This window comes from Siniperca chuatsi, linkage group LG6 (assembly GCF_020085105.1).
Source record: "Siniperca chuatsi isolate FFG_IHB_CAS linkage group LG6, ASM2008510v1, whole genome shotgun sequence".
NCBI classification, from domain to species: Eukaryota; Metazoa; Chordata; class Actinopteri; order Centrarchiformes; family Sinipercidae; genus Siniperca; species Siniperca chuatsi.
In genome coordinates, this window is record NC_058047.1 from 30,305,985 (window position 1) to 30,327,734 (window position 21,750).

General features: G+C 40.2%; 1 protein-coding gene across 1 annotated transcript; it reads right to left on the reverse strand.

Annotated features, from left to right (window-relative positions):
- Positions 1-992: 992 nt before the first annotated feature.
- lonp1 (lon peptidase 1, mitochondrial) lies at positions 993-21,270 on the reverse strand. Its single transcript, XM_044199848.1, has 21 exons — positions 20,674-21,270; positions 20,032-20,120; positions 19,479-19,598; positions 19,152-19,317; positions 18,000-18,113; positions 17,755-17,816; positions 16,159-16,288; positions 15,360-15,443; positions 15,191-15,259; positions 13,896-14,047; positions 13,208-13,346; positions 12,767-12,945; positions 12,458-12,545; positions 8,488-8,610; positions 8,266-8,382; positions 7,631-7,771; positions 7,105-7,270; positions 6,930-7,016; positions 6,676-6,803; positions 6,277-6,441; positions 993-1,636 (listed from the first exon to the last, which is right to left on the reverse strand). The coding sequence occupies exons 1-21, from the start codon at positions 21,229-21,231 to the stop codon at positions 1,487-1,489; spliced, it is 3,027 nt and encodes a 1,008-aa protein (XP_044055783.1). The 5' UTR covers positions 21,232-21,270; the 3' UTR covers positions 993-1,486.
- Between the last annotated feature and the right edge of the window lie 480 nt (positions 21,271-21,750).

Sequence of the window (21,750 nt, forward strand, 5' to 3'; positions counted from 1 at the left end):
TATATATATATATATATATATATATATATATATATATATATATATATATATATATATATATATATATATATATATATATATATATATATATATATATATATATATATATATACATATATATATATATATATATATATATATATATATATATATATATATATATATATATATATATATATATATATATACATATATATATATATATATATATATATATATATATATATATATATATATATATATATATATATATATATATATATATATATATATATATATATATATATATATATACATATATATATATATATATATATATATATATATATATATATATATATATATATATATATATATATATATATATATATATATATATATATATATATATATATATATATATATATATATATATATATATATATATATATATATATACATATATATATATATATATATATATATATATATATATATATATATATATATATACATATATATATATATATACATATATATATATATATATATATATATATATATATATATATATACATATATATATATATATATATATATATATATATATATATATATATATATATATATATATATATATATATATATATATATATATATATATATATATATATATATTTATTTTTTATTTTTATTTTTATTTTTTAATTTTACTCCACAGAGTTGAGATTAGTTTTTCACACATTATCAAGATAATTTTGATCTTCATGTTGCAGGTGGTAATGCACACATACCTAACACACTCCCACTTACTGTAAACTAACACACATTCAAACACTTTCCTTCTTTGCGACGGACAGTTTGTAATGTTGTGTTATGTAAATATGATTAATCTTGGACATATTGTTTGTTTGTTAAATAACTTTTTAAAAATAAAATAACCAACCACCAATCTCAGTTTAGTCAGTTAAAAAGCTATTCCCAGGTTGACTAGAACAGATAACAGCAGCCAGCAGAGTTGTGTTTATTATTTAATTTCAACATTATCATCATAGATAGATAGATACATCTAACATCATCATCACAAATGGCCAATAATATAAAATAATATAAGGAATAAAAGTAAAAAGGCTACCTAGCAGCAAAGTCGCCACCCCAATTTCTACTCATCAATGACATCATATCCTGTGTTCATCATCACCATCATCACTTTACTGTGTATGTCCATCTTTGGCACAGTTGGCTGTATGGTTTCAGTTCAGAGATGTTGTCCTCTATCACATGACAGTCCTCCTACATTCGGGGGTCCTGTGTCCTCCACAGCAGGACCTCAGAGTCCAAACTGCGTATGTACAAGAATCACTCAAAAAGTAACTGGATTTTACTAACTAGGCCTACAATCAGTGTCATGTGGTAACAAACAGGTTCTAGGTTCTGAAGTGCCATAAAAAGAAGTCCTGGTCCTGCTTGGCTTGGTCTTAGCGCTGTAGTTGAAAGCAAGTTGTGACTAGTTCTGTGGGAAGACGATGGGGTAGATTTGGCTGTAGTGATCCACAAAGTGGACCTCCAGGCCCTGTGTGATGTAGTCCGGCAGGTCAGAGAAGTCCTTCCTGTTCTCAGATGGAAGGATGATGCAGGTCACACCTGCACGACGGGCCTGACAGGGACAAGAAAATCCTGGTCAAATTCTGGAATAAGTACGCACATTAATTCGAAATTGATTTCAAAATTACTTCTGCAAAAACAACTATATTTTTGCCCTGACAGCAATGGGGTCTAAGGATTGTAATGTCTGTTTGTCGATTCATCCAACATGTTGGCCCACAGAAACATCTAAACAACTACTTGCCAGACTGTCAGTATATTTACTGTGATATTCATTTTATGATTTTTTAATTTTATTTTTTTTTTTAAATCTACATAGGGAGTGGGTCCCCTTCCATGGAGGTCGCCATGTTGCACCACCATGTTTCTCTATAGTAGCCCAGAACGGACAAACTAAACACTGGATCTAGATAAAGAAGTTCGCGTTTTTCGCGAGTATCGTGGGCACCGTAGCTTCTCCTATACACTTGGAAGGGAGGGTGATGCGAGTGGTATTCAAATGGTTGCAAACTTCAATTTCACCGCTAGATGCCACTAAATCCTACACACTGGACCTTTAAATGGTCAAAATTCAAACAATCAGGTTCAATAAATGTATAAAAGCCACCAAGTGTTCAGTTCACCTGGAGAAAGACACTGCTCATGATTTATGAGCACCTCAGTACGAAGCTTGGTGAGCACCTGTCATTGGACGTATGGGTAACCATGTTTGGTCACCTTATGTTCTTAGGTCATGTCAAGTTCTGCTCAATTTCAAATTCAAACAGCATATATTACAAACGATATATAGCGCATGGTCTATAGAGCATGGCGCAAGTGCATTTAGTGCGTGTCCAACTCCACTTTTGCTAGTTAAATAGCGCTCAATCTGAGTGCACAGTAAGGCGTAAGGTGCTGTATTTAGTATCTAATTAAACATAGGTGTGTTTTGGGTGTAACATGAATTAAACAAATCAGTGTCATCAGTAAGAGTGTCATCTCCCATTCCCTTATCAATTGATAAAAGTGTGATGCAGACTCGCAGCAGAGAGAGAGAGAGAGAGCTCATGTGAACGAACAAGAGAGAGGGAGCGTGAGAATATGGACAGAAGTGTCAATGTGATATAAAAACTTTCTTTGATCATGAAGCCTAATGTTACTCTACAATTCTGTGGTTTATCAGTTAAGTGTATGAACTATACTGCAGGCAGGGGTTTCTGTTAACAGTGACTGACAGACAGACAGATCCGTGTTATATACGCTCGTCTCCTCTATAAAACGTCTGTATCCTTACTGTGCTGCATTATTATACACTATGATGAACTGGTCTCTCCCTCTTCATCTCCTTGCAGTTCTCATGCATTAGTTCTGTGTTGCCTGTGTAGTTGCTGTGGCTGCTTTGACATACATTATGTTGTTGTTTAAGTTTGCTGTCTGCTGTAACATAAAACGATCTCAAATTGTTGTAAATTGTTAATAACTATGTTGGGACCACTGGCATTCACCACACCATTGCATCCTGCGTTCATGTAGGTGTGAACTCCCTCCATGGACCCAGCTTCCAGCTAACAAAATTCTTCCCCGCCTAGCTCATCCACATGTCCAGCTAACAAGGAGGACCACAAAGCAACTTTTTCCTTTACGGACTGGTAACATAACCACTGGACATATAACTAGGCATAACAGAGCATAGCAGAGTACATGGCTAAGCACAGGACCGTGTTACTTTGTTAATGTATCTGTATTGATTTGGTTCACTGAGTTTTATTGTGATGTGTTTTCACTGTTAGCATGTGGCTACCAAAATAACCTAAGTTGATGTTAGTGATGTTCACACAGACACAGGGTCTTGCATGCAGCTAACTATCCTCTTTCTAACCTGGCATCATTTATCCTACACAGTTCACACATACACTTCAATTTGGCCCTTTAACAGAGCCACACTCTTCAACATACATGGCCTTGCCGCCATTTTGAATTTCCTTCCGTTGTCTAACCATGTGGCTGCTGCTCAGCCACCATTTTGAATTAGATTAGATGCTTGACGCCATTGTGGACTGAAGCAGCCATTTTGTATCTCTCTCACAACACACCCACCCTTTTGTTCTTTAGCTTAGTGCATTTAGAGTTATACTTCATATTGTGTGTTTTTGCTTTGTTTATCTTTTAATAATGCTTGTGTGTAATTATGCTTGTTTCTTTAATGTTGCAAAAGAGTGAATAATTTGCCAACCTCTTCTAGGTTGAACTCCATATCCTTCAGCCTACTAACTATTGATGGTAATTTTGGTTATAGTTATTAATTTAATTATTAATCTGAGTTACAAATTGATAGTTTAGTGTATTTTATGAGACTGAATCAATTAATTAGCTATCATTTTCCCTTGTTTAAGGGTGGTACCCCCGAGGACTTTATCAATTGAAGTTATTATTTATGATTATCTTCAACCATTGTAAATCCCAACAACTATTAGATATTAGAAGTTATCCTGGCCATTCAAATTAATACAAAAAACATCAATATCCCGTACCATTTAGTATGATGTCATTCTATAGCCCTTCTCTGTGTAGAGTGTATGCGCGTTGTGAATCCACCTATGCAGGCGCATCTTACTATCGGATTAACGTGCCCTTTAAATAGCAGGAAAATAGTGCAATCTGACCACACCTCATTTTAAGACCAACACTCTCATGGGCACACAGCGTGGTCACTGGGCGTGAAAATTACAACTGCGTCGGTTGGAAACTAGCAATGATACCTGCGCTGCGCACCGCTTTACACCGGCTGTAAGATAGTGCCCATAGAGCCCCATGGGTTAGACTGAACAGATTACAGAATTCTTTTGTTCTAATATAAATATAAATATATTCTAATAAAGAATATGGATTCTCAGTAAGCCAGAGGTCATGTTACACTGGGAGTCTGATATAATGCAGCGGGCTAGTGTGTTTTAGGACCTGTGTACCTCTGTAGGTCAATAACTGAATGTGGAAGCAAATGATGAAATTAATTGCACTGATGACTTATCTCACACGTTTCCTTTTTGTCACATGACTGTATCAGAGCATAAGCAGAAAAGTCACTAAAGGTAACCTTTTTCCCTCAACAGAGACTTCATGGTAGCAGAGGAATATCTTCAACCCACTGTGGTGTTGGGTTGTGGTGTGTGTTCTGGGCAGAAGGAATGAGACGTTTGCAGTGCTGTAGTGAAAGCTCATGTAATTGCATATTAGAGCGGATATCTCTTAATCTCTCCTGCTGTGAGGCTGAAGCCAGACTGTCCTGACTACAAACACTGCCAGCACTAACTGACTCACTGCAACACTCTGCACTTCATTTAACCAACGTGTTTCAGCTCACAAGGACACCACATCCTGATTATTTAGGGTTGGCCTGCAGCTAATAGTTATCATCATTATTAATTAGTCTGTCATTTGTTTTTTTGAGGGTCATGGAGGGCTTGAGCCAATCCCAGCTGAATTGGGCTAGAGGCGGGGTACACTAAACAGGCCGCTAATCAATCACAGGGCTGACACAGACGGACAAACATTCACACTCACATTCGCAATGTGAATCGCCAATTAACCTAACCTGCATGTTTTTCGAATGTGGGAGGAAACCAGAGCAACCACTGAATGGTTAGCACATTAATTCCCTGAAATTCAAAATATTCGCATGAGGGTGGAAAAGCCTGTGCAGGGTTGATAAATAATCGGTCAAAATGCATCATATTAATCATACAGTATTGGACATGGACAACATATACTCAAGGAAAGTTATAATGCTCTGAATTTATATTTTTAAATAATAGATTTTTGAAAAAGCAAGTACTTAGTAATGAAAAAGAACCGATAAGAGTATCGATAAAATCCTAAATTATGTGCTGGTGCACCTAAATGAAAAAGTTAGTGTGGAGTCCTGTGTCGGCCGTATGCACAGCAGCACCTGTCGGGATATAATGGACTTGACGGAATTCAGACAATACCAGCTGCAACAGCAGACTGTGTGAGGGGCTTCAATGTAATGAAGATGGTGAAAACTGGAGGTCAAGGGTGCGTTGTCTGACCTTCTACTGGTACAGCTCACATCCCCAGGCATTCAAGAGTATGACCCTAGTCCTGTCAAACTGTGGCACTCTGACACTCTGAGACCTAATTTCATGGAGCGCCGGTCTGAGAGAGAGGCTGTATCTGACAATGACGAAATTTAAGTCGTAGTCGGTTGAGTGGATGATATGCACGCAACCATAATATAGAGTAATTTTGAGCATTTTGAGTATATGGAGTTGAGTACACGCGTGCTGTTTGCAGAGTGTGCATGTGTTTCAGATGATGTAATATCAATTAACATTTTAAAATAAAAGTTGAGTCTACTTACAACAGTGTCTGAAATTTCCATTGTTATAGTTCTCCTTTAAAAAGGTCAATCAATGAGTAATTAGTAATTACATTGTTTTTAATGACATCTTTTTTTGCAGTTTTATGGCCGGTTGAAGTATTTTGGCCTGTAACTTTTTTCAGTTACCAGCCTTGTGTGTGTGTGTATATATATATATATATATATATATAAAAAATGTATTTGTTGGTCTATCTGCCAATGGCTGGTAAACTGAAAAAATTTACAGGCCAAAATTGTTTATATATATATATATATATATATATATATTTATATCTGTGTGTGTGTGTGTGTGTGTGTGTGTGTCTTGTACTTACAGCAATAGTTTTCTCTTTGATTCCACCTACTGGCAGTATTTTGCCGGTCAGTGACACTTCACCAGTCATGGCTACATTCTGACGCACCGGCCGGTTGGTTGCCAGGGACAACAATGCTGTGACAATGGTGCAACCAGCACTTGGTCCATCCTTGGGAGTCGCCCCCTAGAAACAAGTGACAGTTATAGACAAAAAGATAGGAATGAGCATTGCTGCCAGCCACAGTGTATTTTTTTATACTATTACAGGGGACACTAAAGCAGGATATATTCAAATCTATCCGTTTTGAAAAATGGTACACAAAATGTATTTTCTCTTGCATACAATTTAGTAGATTGTAAAGAATAAGTAAAAAGTAATCAGTAAGTCATTTATTTACAGTACTGTCACGATGGTTACCTCAGGGACATGCAGGTGCAGGTGGGAGTTGACCAGGAAGTGATTTTCTGGTTCCTGGGTCATCAGGAAGACTCTGGCAAAGGTTGAAGCGATCTTTGCACTTTCCTTCATAATATCACCCAGCTGACCTGCAGAGTAGCACCAACACCTTTAATATGCTCTGTTCAGTATCTGGTGAAGATAAAAGACCGGTGCTTGACAATGTATGATTAGCCCACCCAACAGTGACTCAGTTCATGGCCTTCCTGACTGACCTGTAACCTCTAGTGACCCCTCTCCTTTAGGGTCCATTCCTCCAGAAGGACGGCGCAGTGAAGTTTCGATGAACAGCGTCGACCCTCCTACACAGAGGACAAAATGCAGGCAGACCTTCAGTATGTTATATTTTACATTGGTACTGGTTTGTGTGTGCGCGTGTGTCTCTCTCACCAAGAGCAGTCCATGCCAGCCCCATAACCACTCCTGGTGGGGTGACATTGTACATTCGATCCACTGTGAAAACAGGTTTTCCAACGTAATCCTGCAGATTGTCAGGTGTAATAGTCACTGCAGTTTGCTCACCACTGACAATACCGAATGCCACCTTACGGAAAACCTGACAGAAAGATGGAAAAGGGATTACACACAAAACCACTGGGGGATGCGCTACTTTCTGGTGTGACTGTGCCGTTAAGTTGAGAAATAATGTTGCTTTTGTCACACAGAACCACAGTCCATCTGCAGAGTTATTGGTTTCCAAATTAATACCAGTGACTTTAAGATTAGTTTAGCAGGTAGTTTTCTGTTCTTTTCTGACCTGTACCCGCCTGTCTTATTAAAGGATGAAGTAGTAGTAGGATTCAGTTTTTGTTACATGCAGAATGTTCTCCTAATTAAGACCAAAATATTTGTTCTTTGTAGCCTGATGCATGTGAGCTCAGGTTTAGTAAACAGAGTACAAAGCTTTACAGTTTACCTTTTCAACTTGTTTCTGAAGATTCCTGACTCCAGATTCCCTGCAGTACTGCCTGATGAGCAGACTGAGGGCGTCAGATGAGATTGAGGTCTTCTCCTCAGTTAGACCACACAGAGAGCGGAGCTGAGGGACCAGGTAACGCTGGACAGCCAGACAGACACACGCACAGAGAAATAGAAATTAAAAGCATGATGTACTAGTAAGTAATGGTAAATGGACTGTACCTGTATAGTGCCTTTCAGACTACTCAACGCGCTTCACACTATATATCACATTCACCCATTCATACACTGATGGCAATGCTCATCAGTTCAAAGAAAGTAACTCATTCACACGAAGGTTCACCGAAGGTGCAACCCTCAGGAGCAATTTGGGGTTCACTTCGACATGTGGGCTGGGGAAGGATCAAACCACCGACCTTCCGATTGGTGGACAACCTGCTCTTCCTCTAAGCCACAGCTGCCCCAGTAAGGTATACTGAAGTTTTATTTAGTAATTGATATCTTAACTATGAGAAAAATGAACCCGCTATCATTAAAAAGTATACAACAATAATCATAACATAATTTATACAGCAAACTTTATTTATTTATTTTACACAATCACATAAGTGGAGAGGTAGAAGTTGGTGTTACCTCAGCGATAGCCAGTTTCTCCTCAGCGACATATCCAGACACATTGATCATCTCCATCCTGTCTCTAAGAGGGTCTGGGATGGTGTCAATCACATTTGCCGTGCAGATAAACAAAACCTTTATTAAAGCAGATAGAGATGGGCAGGGCTTACAAAAACTGAATTTTACATATCATTTTTCACTAGGATTGTGGAATTATACACAAAGACCACACACTCCTACCTTTGACAGATCTACAGGAACATCAAGGTAGTGGTCGAGGAAGTTGGCGTTCTGTTCAGGATCTAGAAGCTCTAGCAATGCGGAGGATGGATCGCCCTGGTAACCACGACCGATCTTATCCACCTGGTAATGACAGGGGAGGAGAAAGACTCATTCTCATCAATATCTATCCATCCATCCACACAGCCAGCTGCCAACAGCCAGCTCTGCCCATCCCAGCTTCCCTCCACTCAGCCTGAAGATGAAGCCCCACAAGTGGTCCTGTTGGCTGACTAATGGGAAATGCCTGGACACAAACAAGCTTTTTCATGGTATGCTGAAGTTGTGGCTCAGCCTACTGCCACAATCCCTCCCCTTGCTACCTCTGAGCTGGGAGACATCAGGGAAATGCTACACACCCTCAGAACACCTTCTCATTTGACAAACTGAACCATAGCAATAGTAGTAGTTAGTACAATGATAATATTAGTGAAAATAGTACATGCATCCATGTAAAATTATTATTCGGTATAGAGAGTTGTGGGTGTTTCTATATTTGTCTCACTATACAGGTTAATTTTGATTGTTTTAATGTGTTCATTTTATAAAAGTTGCTGGAATATTCAGGGTCTCCACTCCTCAACCTCTGAGCTGAAAAGTGGAAACCCTGAATTCATGAAATCTATCAAAGACATTGACGTAATTGTATTACCAGAGACATGGTGTCAAAATGATCTGCTCACTCACTGTCCTCCAGGATATAATGAAGTCATGGTGCCCTTTATAAAATTAACAAACATACACAAGGGCAGAACATCGGGGAGGATCTTGGTGTGGTATAAAGGAGATCTTTGACGTCAGTGCTATTCATATACCCCCAGTAGATTCTCCTTATTTTGAAGAAGACATTTTTGAAACTCTCCACTCCAGGGAAACGTGCTTCTAAATGGAGATCTGAATGGACGAACAGGAGTCAAACCTGATGTCATCGACCCACAGGCCAACAACCATATATTTGATCAGTCTCCCCCGTTTACCACACCAACCGTCACCCCTCGTAAGACCCTTGACTCTGAAATAAACCAAAGTGGAAGGAAGGTAGTGCATCTCTGTCGGGCCTTAGACAGTTAATGGTAGGTCCAGAGGGGATTCTTTAGGGAGATTCACATACTCCTCAGCTCTTGGGTCTAGTCTAGTAGACTATGCAATCACTGACATGGACCCCTCCACTATCAGTGCATTGACTGTCAAGACAGCAATCCCCCCTTTCAGACCACAACCAAAAAAATGTGTTCTTTAAACTCTCAGGTCAAATGAGTGACACAAAAAGGGAACCCAGTAAGCTGTATAAAGTAAATCCTACTTTCAGATGGGGCCAAGACAGTGGAGACAAATTCATCATGGCCTTGAACTCACCTGATCTGATGAATGACATATCAGTATATAACCAAAATCAATATGTCCCTACCAGAGATGGTGTAAAAACAGCCATCGATGATCAAGATATTTCATCAGGCAGCTATTAAAGCTAACCTTATAAAACAAAAATGGAAGCCTGTTAAAAAGCAAAATGCTGACAAATGGTTTGATCAAGATAATGCATACAGCAAGTAAAATAAGTATTGAACATGTTACCATTTTTCTCAGTAAATATATTTATAAATATATAAGATGCTATTGACATGAAATTTTCACCAGATGTTGGTAACAACTCATGAAATTCACACATGCAAAGAAATCAAACCATAGATGTCCATAAATTAAGTTTTGTGTTAAAATGTTAAATGACACAGGGAAAAAGTATTGAACATTTCTTTGCATGTGTGGGTTGCATGGGTTGTTACCAACATCTGGTGAAAATTTCATGTCAATAGCACTTTGAGAAATATTTACTGAGAAAAATGGTGACATGTTCAATACTTATTTTACCTGCTGTATATACATTGTGACACTGCAGACTTTTTAGGTACAGGGACGATGGTGGCTGTCTTGAAGCAGGTGGGAACACTCTCCTGTGTCAGTGATATATTAAAAATGTCAGTAATAACATCAACTAGCTGATTGGCACATGTTCTTAGTACACGGCCAGTGATGTTATCAGGCCCAGCAGCTTTACTCATATTCACTCTCAGCAGGATTCTTCTCACATCTGCTGTGGATACTGACGATGGCTGGTCTTCTGGAGGCGGAGTCGACTTTACATCTGACTCTTTGTTGGGGAGATCAAAATGAGCATAGCTCATCTGGTAACGTAGCCTCACACATGATGGGGGCGCTCCTGCTTTTGTAGCCTGTGATGTTTTTGATCGCCTGCCGCACATATCTTTGGTGTTGTTGGTGCTGAGGTCTCTCTCTAGTCTCTACTGATGTCTCAGCTTTGCATCCTTGATGCCTCTGGCAGTGTTGTAACACCTACAACACTGAGTAGAGCCCTCACCTCTCCATACATCCAGGCTTTCTGGTTGGGGAATGATTTTAGTGTCTTTGTGACCACCACATCATCAACACATTGCTGATGTACGATGTCACTGATGATATTCCTCAAGGTTGATGTGGTTCTCCTGGGTGGCGGCATCTCTAAACTTGAGCTAGTCTGTGCACTCAAAACAGTCCTGTAGAGCTGCTGTAGCTTCATCTGTCCACGCTTGAAATGTTTTTGCTGATAGTTTGACCATTTTTATCAGCTGAAATATGGTCTGATTGACCACAGTGGGGCGAGGGAGGGCTTTGTAGCTGCCAGAACACACGGTCCAGGGTATTTGTGGACATGCTGGTGGATGCTTTCTATTACTTCTCTGTAATAAAAGTTAACAAGAACATATATATGTTCTCAGATCTCTCTCATATATATATATATAAAAATAATGTTTTAACTTGGACAGGAGGGCTCTGCAGCGGGTGATTAAATCCGCCCAGAACATCATTGGTACCCCTCTGCAGACCATCAGTGATATCGGTGAGGTGCCTGCGCAAGAGCCCAAAGGATACTAAAAGACAATACCCACCACAGCCACAGCCTGTTCATCCTGCTGCTGTCTGGCAAGCAATACAGAAGTATCCACTGCCGTACCACCAGACTACAGAGCAGCTTCTTTCCTCAGGCTGTGAGACTCCTCAACTCCACCTCATCCTCCGCACTCTACCATAAATAAATGACATGGAACTTTACACTGACATTGCACATACTGTACATACTTTCTGGGTGTGTACATGCATATACCTATTTATGACCAAATACCTGCAAAACTGATGACATTACAATCAGCCTCAGATGTACTTTGTTTAATGCTAATTAGCAAATGTTAACATGCTAACACGCAAAAGTAACACGACGAACATGGTATACATTATACCTGCTAGACATTACTATGCTAGCATGATCGTTGTGAGCACGCCATCACGCTGATGTGCATTTTTATCTTCAATTACAGCCCCACAGAGCCGATAGCATGGCTGTAGACTCTTAGTCTTGTATCCATCTTGGGACAACATTGCGGATCTGATCAATCTATCCTTGACATTTTTATGATTTATAAATGTGCAAAGTGGGGGAGGTGCTAAATCATGACAAAGCATTGTGGAATTTAGTATGATTTTCTCAACTGTTAAGACCATATCAAGGAAGCATAATAAAGTGATGGTAGCTTTGAAGTTTATTGTCCAGGACCTTGACAGCTTGTTTACATATAGAATGTTTGAGTTTTAGTATTGTGTCAGTGGCAAGACACAATATAATATTTCCATACAAATAATGGTTGTCCACATGTTACTCTGTGTCACCTACAATATATTAAAACAGGCAAAACACTCCACCCCTGTTTATATGGGCCAAGAAATCTACAGGTAACTGAAGCTAAAACTGGTAGACAGAACGAATCTGTTCATTGCTGACAGTATATACCACATCAGCAGATTTCCTCCAGTAATATTAATGTTGCTCTGATAGTGAACTCAACAGATAGAACTACAGGAACAGCACCACCATACTGACCTCGTCTATTAGCACCAGAGGGTTCTCTGTTTTGGTTTTCTTCAGGCACTGGATAATCTTCCCTGGCATCGCTCCAACATACGTCCTCCTGCACACACAAACACATCGTTATTGGCCCTGAAATTCCATGTCAGTGCATCTCTAGTTGTAACCCATCACATCGTAGGTGCAGTTAATTCTAGTATTACCTGTCCTTATCCAGGTTTTTCCCCATCAATTTTCTTAACCTTTTCCTGCCCTATACCAGACAGAGCTCTGTACATGATACATATGCTTTACTGGTCCATCAATAATATTGGTAGTATAGACCTGTGTCCTTTAATCTCAGCCACATCGGTCATGCCTCCCACGCTGAACCTGAAGTACTGTCTGTTGAGGGCTCTGGCTATGGAGCGGGCGATGGAGGTCTTTCCTACACCCGGAGGACCGTAAAAACACAAGATCTTCCCCTGGGTGGAGCCACGCAGCTGGCTCACTGCTATGAATTCCTGCACAAAGACAGAGGAAGTCAGGTTCATTTCTACCAGAAAAAGTTTTCCACAGTTTTTGATGTGTGAATAGATGTATCTCTTTATAAAGAGTACGGTCTAGACCTGCTCTATAGGAAAAATGCAATGAGATAACTTCTGTTACGAATTGGTGCTATAGAAATAATATTGAATTAAAGGTATCTGAACATTTGAACAAAAGTCCCCCCCCCCATTTCTTGTGCTTTTAAAATGGTGTGTGTGCATGTGTGCATTTGCTAACCAATATGCGTTTCTTAACATCGTCCATTCCGTAATGGTCTTCTTCCAGAACATCTTTGGCTCTCTCCAGTGATAAGTTCTCTTCACTGTTGGTACCCCAGGGCATGCTAGTCAGCCAGTCCAGGTAGTTACGGGTTACACTGCAACATACAGTTGTTGTTGCTTATTTGTGTTTATTGTAATGTAAAACAGAACAAAAATGAAATGATTTTAGTATTGTGTGAAATGTGTCTGTTATTCTGATAAACAGAACTACCAGTGCATACAAAAGAGAGATTGGCTACATAGAGATTACCATTAAAGCTTGCCTGTGACCAACTAGTAAAAAAAATTGCTACTAGTGGTCAAAAACTCCTTTACTTTACTATTGTTTGTCCTAGAGAAAGAGTATCCAAAATGGAAAGTTTTAATTTTCTGTGCAGCACGAATGTCCTCAATGCATTTTGTTGCATTAGATTGGAAGTGGAAATAAGTGAGCCTGAATATGGCACTAGAAAGAAAAAGGTCAAGGGGTTATCATGACATTAGGAATCATTTTCCAGAGATCATGAATACCTAAACTAAATTTCATGCCACTTTGTTCAGTATTTGTCAAGATAAGTCTTTCTGGACTCAAATGTTCCTAAAGCCAACTGAGTGACATCATCATTTAAAGGCCCTCCATGGCTAGTGGGACAAAAAATACCAACTTGAACTCTGACGAGTGGTTGTCCAGCAGTCCCAGTTTGTTGAGTTCTTCGTTGATGACGTCCATTATGTGCTGAGGGACAGTCCTCTCTTTGAGTCTCTCTCTAAACTTCTCGTCAATAGCTTCTTTGTCTTCTTTTTCCAGACCCAGCTCCTGAAAACCCACAGCCACACACACACACACACACACACACACACACACACACACACACACATTGTTTAATGGGTCCAAGGTCTCAGACCTGCTCCTCAGACCTACTGGAGCAGGTCTGCTTTGCTCATTCTCCTAAAGTCAGGGCAAAGCCACTAACCAGATGTAGGGGTGGGTATCGTTAGGATTGTATCTTTATTTTATCCATACTCTTATCTGCCCAGTTCTTTATCAATACTCTTACCGGTTCTTTTTTATTACTAAATAATTGGGTTTTTTAAAAATTATTATTTTTTAAAAAGAATAAATTCAGAACAGGATTAGAATTGATTTATATTTTAAATATAACTAAATATTGTTTCTAAAGCTGCAACAGTAAAGTTTACAACAGCAAAGTCACTATATACACTCAATAATATCTTACTGGAGACTAATCTAAAATGTCAGTAAAATAAATAGCCTAATATTCCTGACATCAAAATACTGAGTGAAGTTTAGAAAGAATGAAGAACACAGACATCAGTCAGGAGGACGAAGGACTGATACTGGAGGACCTCCTGTCCTCCGCCCTCTGCTGCATGTACTGCTTGTAGAGAGGAGGGGCTGGTGTGGAGGGGGGACTGCTGTCTCAGCCAGCAGCAAGTTTACAAGAATTTGCCAAATTTTAAGATTTGTGGCAAACAGTTAGGCTACATACAGGTAGCTTTCATTTTAGCTTGTTCATAACACTTAGCTATTAGCTTTACAAGCACGCTGTGGTTGTAAACGTTACCTTCACATCCCTGATATATACTGAAAACAAGCTACAAAATTGAATACCTCTGAAAATAGCGTTTAAGACTTTTTAATACTTTTTAAGACCCCACGGACACCCTGCATTTTATGTAATCCAGTACAACAGCCCTGCAATAAATACTAACAGGGTCGTTTGATGGAATATGTGTCGGCCCACATGTCAGCTGTGTTCGACTGACACACTATTAGTTTGGAAGTTGTACTGATATACAGACAAAGTGCAAGTCTAAAAGCCTTGACAGGTTTTCACTTCTGCTGCAGGCCCCCAAAGAATTTCAGAGTGTTTTGCTGATAGACATAATGCCAGACATACAGACTACACAGAATCAGAGGACGCACAGTCTGTTCTACCTTCTTAATGATCTTGAGCTGCTCCTGTAGCAGGTACTTCCTGTGAGTTTGTTTGATCTTCTCTTCCACCTGTGAGCAGAGCCGGGAGACAGATGAATGACTGTTGGTGATGAGCAGAGCAGTGGCTGGTTAAAGCTCATATACTGTATGTTTGGTGATGACCTCTGACCTCTCGGCCCAGTCGCTGCTGCAGTTTACTCAGCTCATACTCCTTCTTCAGCAGAGACAGAGCCTTGTAGAGACGCTTCGGGATCTGCAGAGACACACAGAAACAGGCTTCAAAGGTCTGTACACTTTCAACTAATTTTACATTGTACAGCTTACCTAAATATATAGATATAAACATATATATTGAAAAGCTTAGAGAAGCGCCTGTGTGCTGTTCTTTATCAGAGGTGGGAAAGTTAACCAGAAGTCCATTTGCCAAATCAACTACTTAGTTCTCATCTCATGTAACCAAACTCACTCTCTGTCTCTCTCTCTCTAGTGTGAACAGTCTGTTGGTTATGGCATACTTAATCGTTCATTTAGTAGGCAATATGCAGTACACACTGATTGTGTATGTAGTAGGCAGTAAGTTAGTATGTGATTTGGAACAGCCTATGACTGTGGTTCACACCAACCGTAGTTACTGTGGGTGTTTCCTTCCCCATCTGCCTCAGGGGGCAGTAATAATCCCATTCTGGCTCTGCACATTAGAATGAGGAGAAGAGGACACTGCCCTCGAAAAAAAAACAAAAATAAAGCTGCACAAAGTTGATACATACATATATGCTTTATCTGAATATTTTGACTTGAAGGATGACTAACTGGTTGGTTTGACATATCCATGTCTGATAACTTCCTCACCTCCGTTAAAGAGCAGCACACAGCTGCCTCTCTGAGCCTGTATATATGAATCATCCAGGACTGTCTCCCACACAGTAAATAAGACTGAATAAGACACAGAAAGCATGCAGACTGCTCACACTGATTTCCTCCAGGACGTCCTGTAGTTCATGTGACTCTGCTCCTGTCAGAGCTGCTCCCATGTCGCTGAGGTAGATGGGATTATCAACCACTCTCTGACCAGCCTGCATCATCTGGAGGACTGACTCTCTGACACACACACACACACACACACACACACACACACACACACACACACACACACACACTGAGCCTGCTGGTCTGAGACTAAATCGAACACTGACTTTATACTGAAAAAGTTCTCCTCAGTCACAGAATAAAAGTAGAAGGTAGTCCCAGTGCTTATTTAGATGTTGCCTTAATAAATCACATGTTAACTTGATTGTTAACTAGCAGATTGTGAGCACAAAGAAAATTAATTTTGCAGTGTGATTTGATAGGAATATATAAGAGGAAAAAAAGCAGAGTTTGGTGAGATCCTGAATAGAGAGGTGTGTAGAACTGTAGAGCCTACAGAGGGAACTAGAGGTAAATGAACTTTGTAAAAATTATAAACTTCAAGTTAGGTAAAGCTGTTTATTTACCAGCAAGTCTCGCTCAGGCAACACACGAGTCATCAATGTAAGTCTCTAATATCGAACAGAAATCTTAATGAGAATGACTGGCAACGACTGAATCTGAAGACTTAAGATTTGAATTTTTACATATCACACACTATATGATTTTATCTGCTGACTGCCAACACCAACCCAGACCAAATTGGTCCAAACAGTCATCACGCCCAAATCATATTCATAATTGGCTCAACAGTCGTAATGTGTGTCCCCTCCTTTAGACGGTTGCCTAGAGTGCCACCTGCTGTAGGGGTGCCAAAATTTTTTATAATTTATTTCAGATGCTCAATTTACTCCGAGGCGGCTGTGGCTTAGTGGTAAAGCGGGTTGTCCACCAATCGGAAGGTCGGTCGTCGATCCCGGCTTCCCCCAGCCCGCATGTCGAAGTGTCCTTGGGCAAGACACTGAACCCCAAATTGCTCCCGAGGGCTGTGCCTTCGGTGTGTATGAGCGTGAATGAAGTTAGTTTCATTGAACTGATGAGTGTATGAATGTGATATGTAGTGTGAACCGCTTTGAGTAGTCGAAAAAACTAGAAAGGCGCCATACAAGTACATTTACCATTTTACTCTTAAGTTTTTTCACACCGCCTTCCAATGCTATATTTCATTGTTAAATAAACACACTGCTTACACCACACTATGTACTATGATCCATCCATCATCATAATGACCGAAACTGGGATACTCATAACCAGGATACTCTACATGAATGTCATATAGTGGCTAATCAGTAAAAGAAAATATTAAATGAAAAACATGTAAAGATCTAAACCCTGAAATTAAAGTAAAATTAAGGATGTCTCAAGCAGATACAAAACACTATATGAAATATTATAGGAAACCATCAAAGGAAACCAGTGGTGCAGGTTGTATTTTTTTAAATACAGAGCTAGCAGTTGTCAAACATTTCTAAATCGCTTTACTAACCTTAAGTTATAAGTGTGAAATGCAAGCTGTATAATGTAAATAGAAACCAAAACAAATATAGGATGATCGAATGTGGTCAGGACAGACTCAGTAAATACGTGTCAGGACTGACCTGTAGAGGGGGTTGAGTGCAATGATGTCCCTGATAGTCTTCACTATCTCTGCTGTCAGCGCCTGCAGAACACACACATCACAGATTCTAGTTTAGATTCTACCAGTGTTTCCTTTTTTGTAAGATCTGTTTTAAAACATCTGCCACATAATCAGAAATCATTTAAATTCCATAATGAAAATCACTTGGTGAAACTTATCTTACCACTCCCTACTGTGCTACCTATTGTAATGTGAGTTGTGTACCTTGACCTCCTCTGTGACAGTGAACTGTTCATGCTGAACATTGTCCACTTCGACCATCAGGATGTTGGAGGAGGGCAGCGGCTGAAGCTCTGGACTCAGGTCTGCTTCTGAAATCTGAGCAACAATATAGTTAAAATCACTACCATCAAAATTAAAATGAATATAAAGTACAAATACTTCTACTACCAACACTAACAAACTAATGATGATGATAGTTCTAAAAACAAAATACATAAAAAAAAGTACAGTTGTGCAAATGACAAACATTATTATGTTCTGCCATAGCTGGATTAACCTACTGAGGGACCCCGGGGGAAAACATTGCTGTTGGGCCCCAACCCCACCTACCACCTTCATTGCAGTTTGTATGTACCTTGCTGCCTCCATGTTTCCATTAAATAAATACGGCTGAGTAGACTACACATGGCAGCTTCATTACTTACCCAGAGACCAAGAACCCAACCAGTAGTCCGATGCTGGAGTAACTCTACCTGGCTCCTGGTTTTCAGTCACTTAGTTTGTGGTAATTTGATTATACACAACTTTATTTAGAAATATGCACCAAGTGAGCACAATATAAATTAAAATAATAAAGGGCTTTAAAAAAATTGACATAGGGCTCCTCTATAAGACAAGGCCACTAAATCAGCTAACAAATCAGGACCTTGTCCTAGTTAATATTGTACTTTAGTGGTGCAAATTCTCTAATTACCAAAACTAGCTGACATTAGTGAACCTGGTACTTTCGGGGGCACAGGGGATCTGAGGCTCCAGGGAAGTTGCCCACTTTGCCTGGTTGCTCTTCCAGCCTTGTGTTCTTCGATTTGTGTTGCAGGTCATTTACTCAGTGATCCAATGTTCATTGAATAAATATACCTAAACAGTACACAATGCCCAAATCAATGTGTGCGGACTCACTACCAACTTAACTAGAAACTGGTTCAGAATACCAACCCTGAAAATATACATTCATGGCCACACAGCTAAAACAGCAGTTTTCCAAACACAGTGGATGGAGGTCCAAAAGATGGTGAAGGTCTTGATTGGCTGCATTTCCTGCTTACATGTTTGCCTGAGTAATGCTTGAGAGCTACTGACTGACAGCATGTGTAGAAGGCTACAGGTGTGGCAGGTGAGGGTCATGTTACGGACCTTGTCCTCCAGCTGCTCTGTCAGAAAGCCCGGTTGGTCCTTGCGGCTGCGTTTGGCTTTGCGTCTCGGTGGAGGTTTGGGTTGTGACTCTGCCTCAGACTCTGACCACGCAGGGGACGTCGCTGCCTCCTCAGGTTCCACCTCCAGCTGTCTTGTGATCCGGATCCTGACAGACCAGAGTATAAATATACATACATATCAGAGGTCTACACAAGGTACAGGCAACAGTGTGCCATGGACAGCAGAGTCTAAAGATTTTCATTCCAACTAACCACTATGCCTTTTACCCAAAAATTCTCGCCCACCAGCAGCAGTAGTGTTTCTAACCTGCGGTGTCCCATGACGATCATCCTCAGCTTGTCTCCCAGGTCCTGCATCTCATGAATCTGAACAAAGGTCCCTGTAGAGTAGATGGCATCTAGAGACTCCACCACATCTGACTCATTACTGCATGAGACAAAAACACTCATTACTACCAACACACAGACATGGACAGCAGGCAGCGGAGATATTTAAAACTGATCTGCAGATCACATTAAGTCCATATTCTGTTGTGTAGACTGATAGTTAGTGAAGCCCCACTGATCTCAGCGACAAATACATTGCATTCCTGAAGCTGCTTCAAAAGAAAAGTCTCCCATTGGAAAGCTTTTAATGTGAAGCAGCAGCAACAAGAAATGTTCAGTCTGGATTACATTAAAGGGGTCCAGCTATCCCATTTAGATTAAGTTTTACAAATCAGGTAAAAACCAGTGACAATAATAATAATAATAAGTGAAGAGCATGTAAGCACACAGCCAGGGATTATAGCTCTCCTTCTCAGGCCGGTATCAACCTGACCATCAGTGATTCTAGCAGAGGAGTGAGTTATCAAACCTACTTATCATCTCTCTTCAGGAATACTCCAGCATACGGCTGAGCCAGACGAACCTTCCTCCTCAACAACTCCATCAACGCTTTGTTTTTTACCTGACAGGGAGACAGACAGACACATTGCATACACTCAGCACTTGAAAACACATACCTAAGAGCTTTGTATCAGATTTACCCCTGTATAATGTTTTGTAATTGTTTAGAATTAAAAAAAAAATGTATCTCACACACACCCACCAAGTTGTAGCACTGAAAAAGACATTGTGGCAGACAATAATACAAGCCTCAATTTCTTGTGTAAAATCAGTGGAATGCCCCCTTTAACTTCAAAACAGGAGTCCAGCTTCAAAGTGCAAGTGAACTAAAATTCAGCCATACCATGCAGTGGAAATGAGGCCAGTAAAAGGAAGAGTACAACACAAGATGACCACAAACCAAGTCATTTTCTTACAGCAAGATCAGGCAGAGTTAATCTGAAGCGCAGTATATCCAGCTAAAACATGTATGAGACAACAGACTAGAATTTTCACTCCAAAGAGTATGAACAGTGTTGCCTCTGATCACCAGAGACGGTTATAGAGTAATCATCCCTGTGTCCTTGAACCCAATGAAACCAACGACAGGAGAAGTACCGTTGCATCATCCTAACCTCTATGATCTTGATGAAGCGGGGGAATACTGGGTTCCTGCTCACAGCGATAAGCGGAACATTGGGAAACACCTCTGGGACCATCATGGGGGTGAGAGCCGTCATCTGAGGTCCGTTGTACAGCACTCCCCCATCTCCCCCAGACTCTTCTCCCCCAGAGCCTGCACTGTCCCCGCCGTCCTCCCCGGAGAAGCCTGCACCACTGGCCCGGTTCCCGAACATCCTGTCCTGAAACATGTAGGGCCGAGAGGTCGGTGTTAGGAGATCGGTGTGGCAGCGTTGAACGGCGCCGATCCGTATCCACCGGTGAGATCTGGCGTTCAGCCTGCAACGAGCTGTCATTGCTGTGCTGACTGGAATGTTAGAGAAGCGGTTGGGGCATGTTTTCTGTGAAGTCCCGGTGCTGGTGTAGAACCGTGGAGGATGGAGCCGGCTCAAGGCTGATGTGTCGGTCAGGGTGGGCTGGCTGAATACCCCAAACCAGTTTGGTTTTACAACAAGGGCCGAATTTCTGTGCAGCTGTCTCGCAGCATGGAATATCTTCATGCAGGCGGCCATGTTGATCTGGAGCTTTCTATACTACTACTTCTTCTTCTTCTTTTTCTTCTTTTTCTTCTTCGATTTTACTGGCGGGCTACAAACCAACGTTAAAGGTGCATGCCGCCACCTACTGTATGGGAGTGTGTAACATCATGACTTTAACCAAAACTAACAACCCAACTAACAATCTGTAATCTATATTATAGATATACCTGTTTCTTTTAAATATTTGAATAAAGCCCTTTGAGCCTGTAAGTGTTTCTCTAACAGACCTCTGATGCTCCGCTCCCTGCCTCCCTGCCCTTCAGTCTCTCTCTACACTGAACCTCCTACATCCCATCAGCAGTGTTCAGCACATTCCTTCCAGTTACAAGTCTCACATTTATCTGACACCGACTGTTTCATGGTATACAAGGTAGCACTGAGTCCTGTGTGTCCTAGTCTTAGTCAGAAATAATTAGGTAAATGTAGGAAAGAAGATGTTATCTTTTCTAGGCTGAGATTTTTGGATTTTATAGTATTCTCTACCCTAGCTGT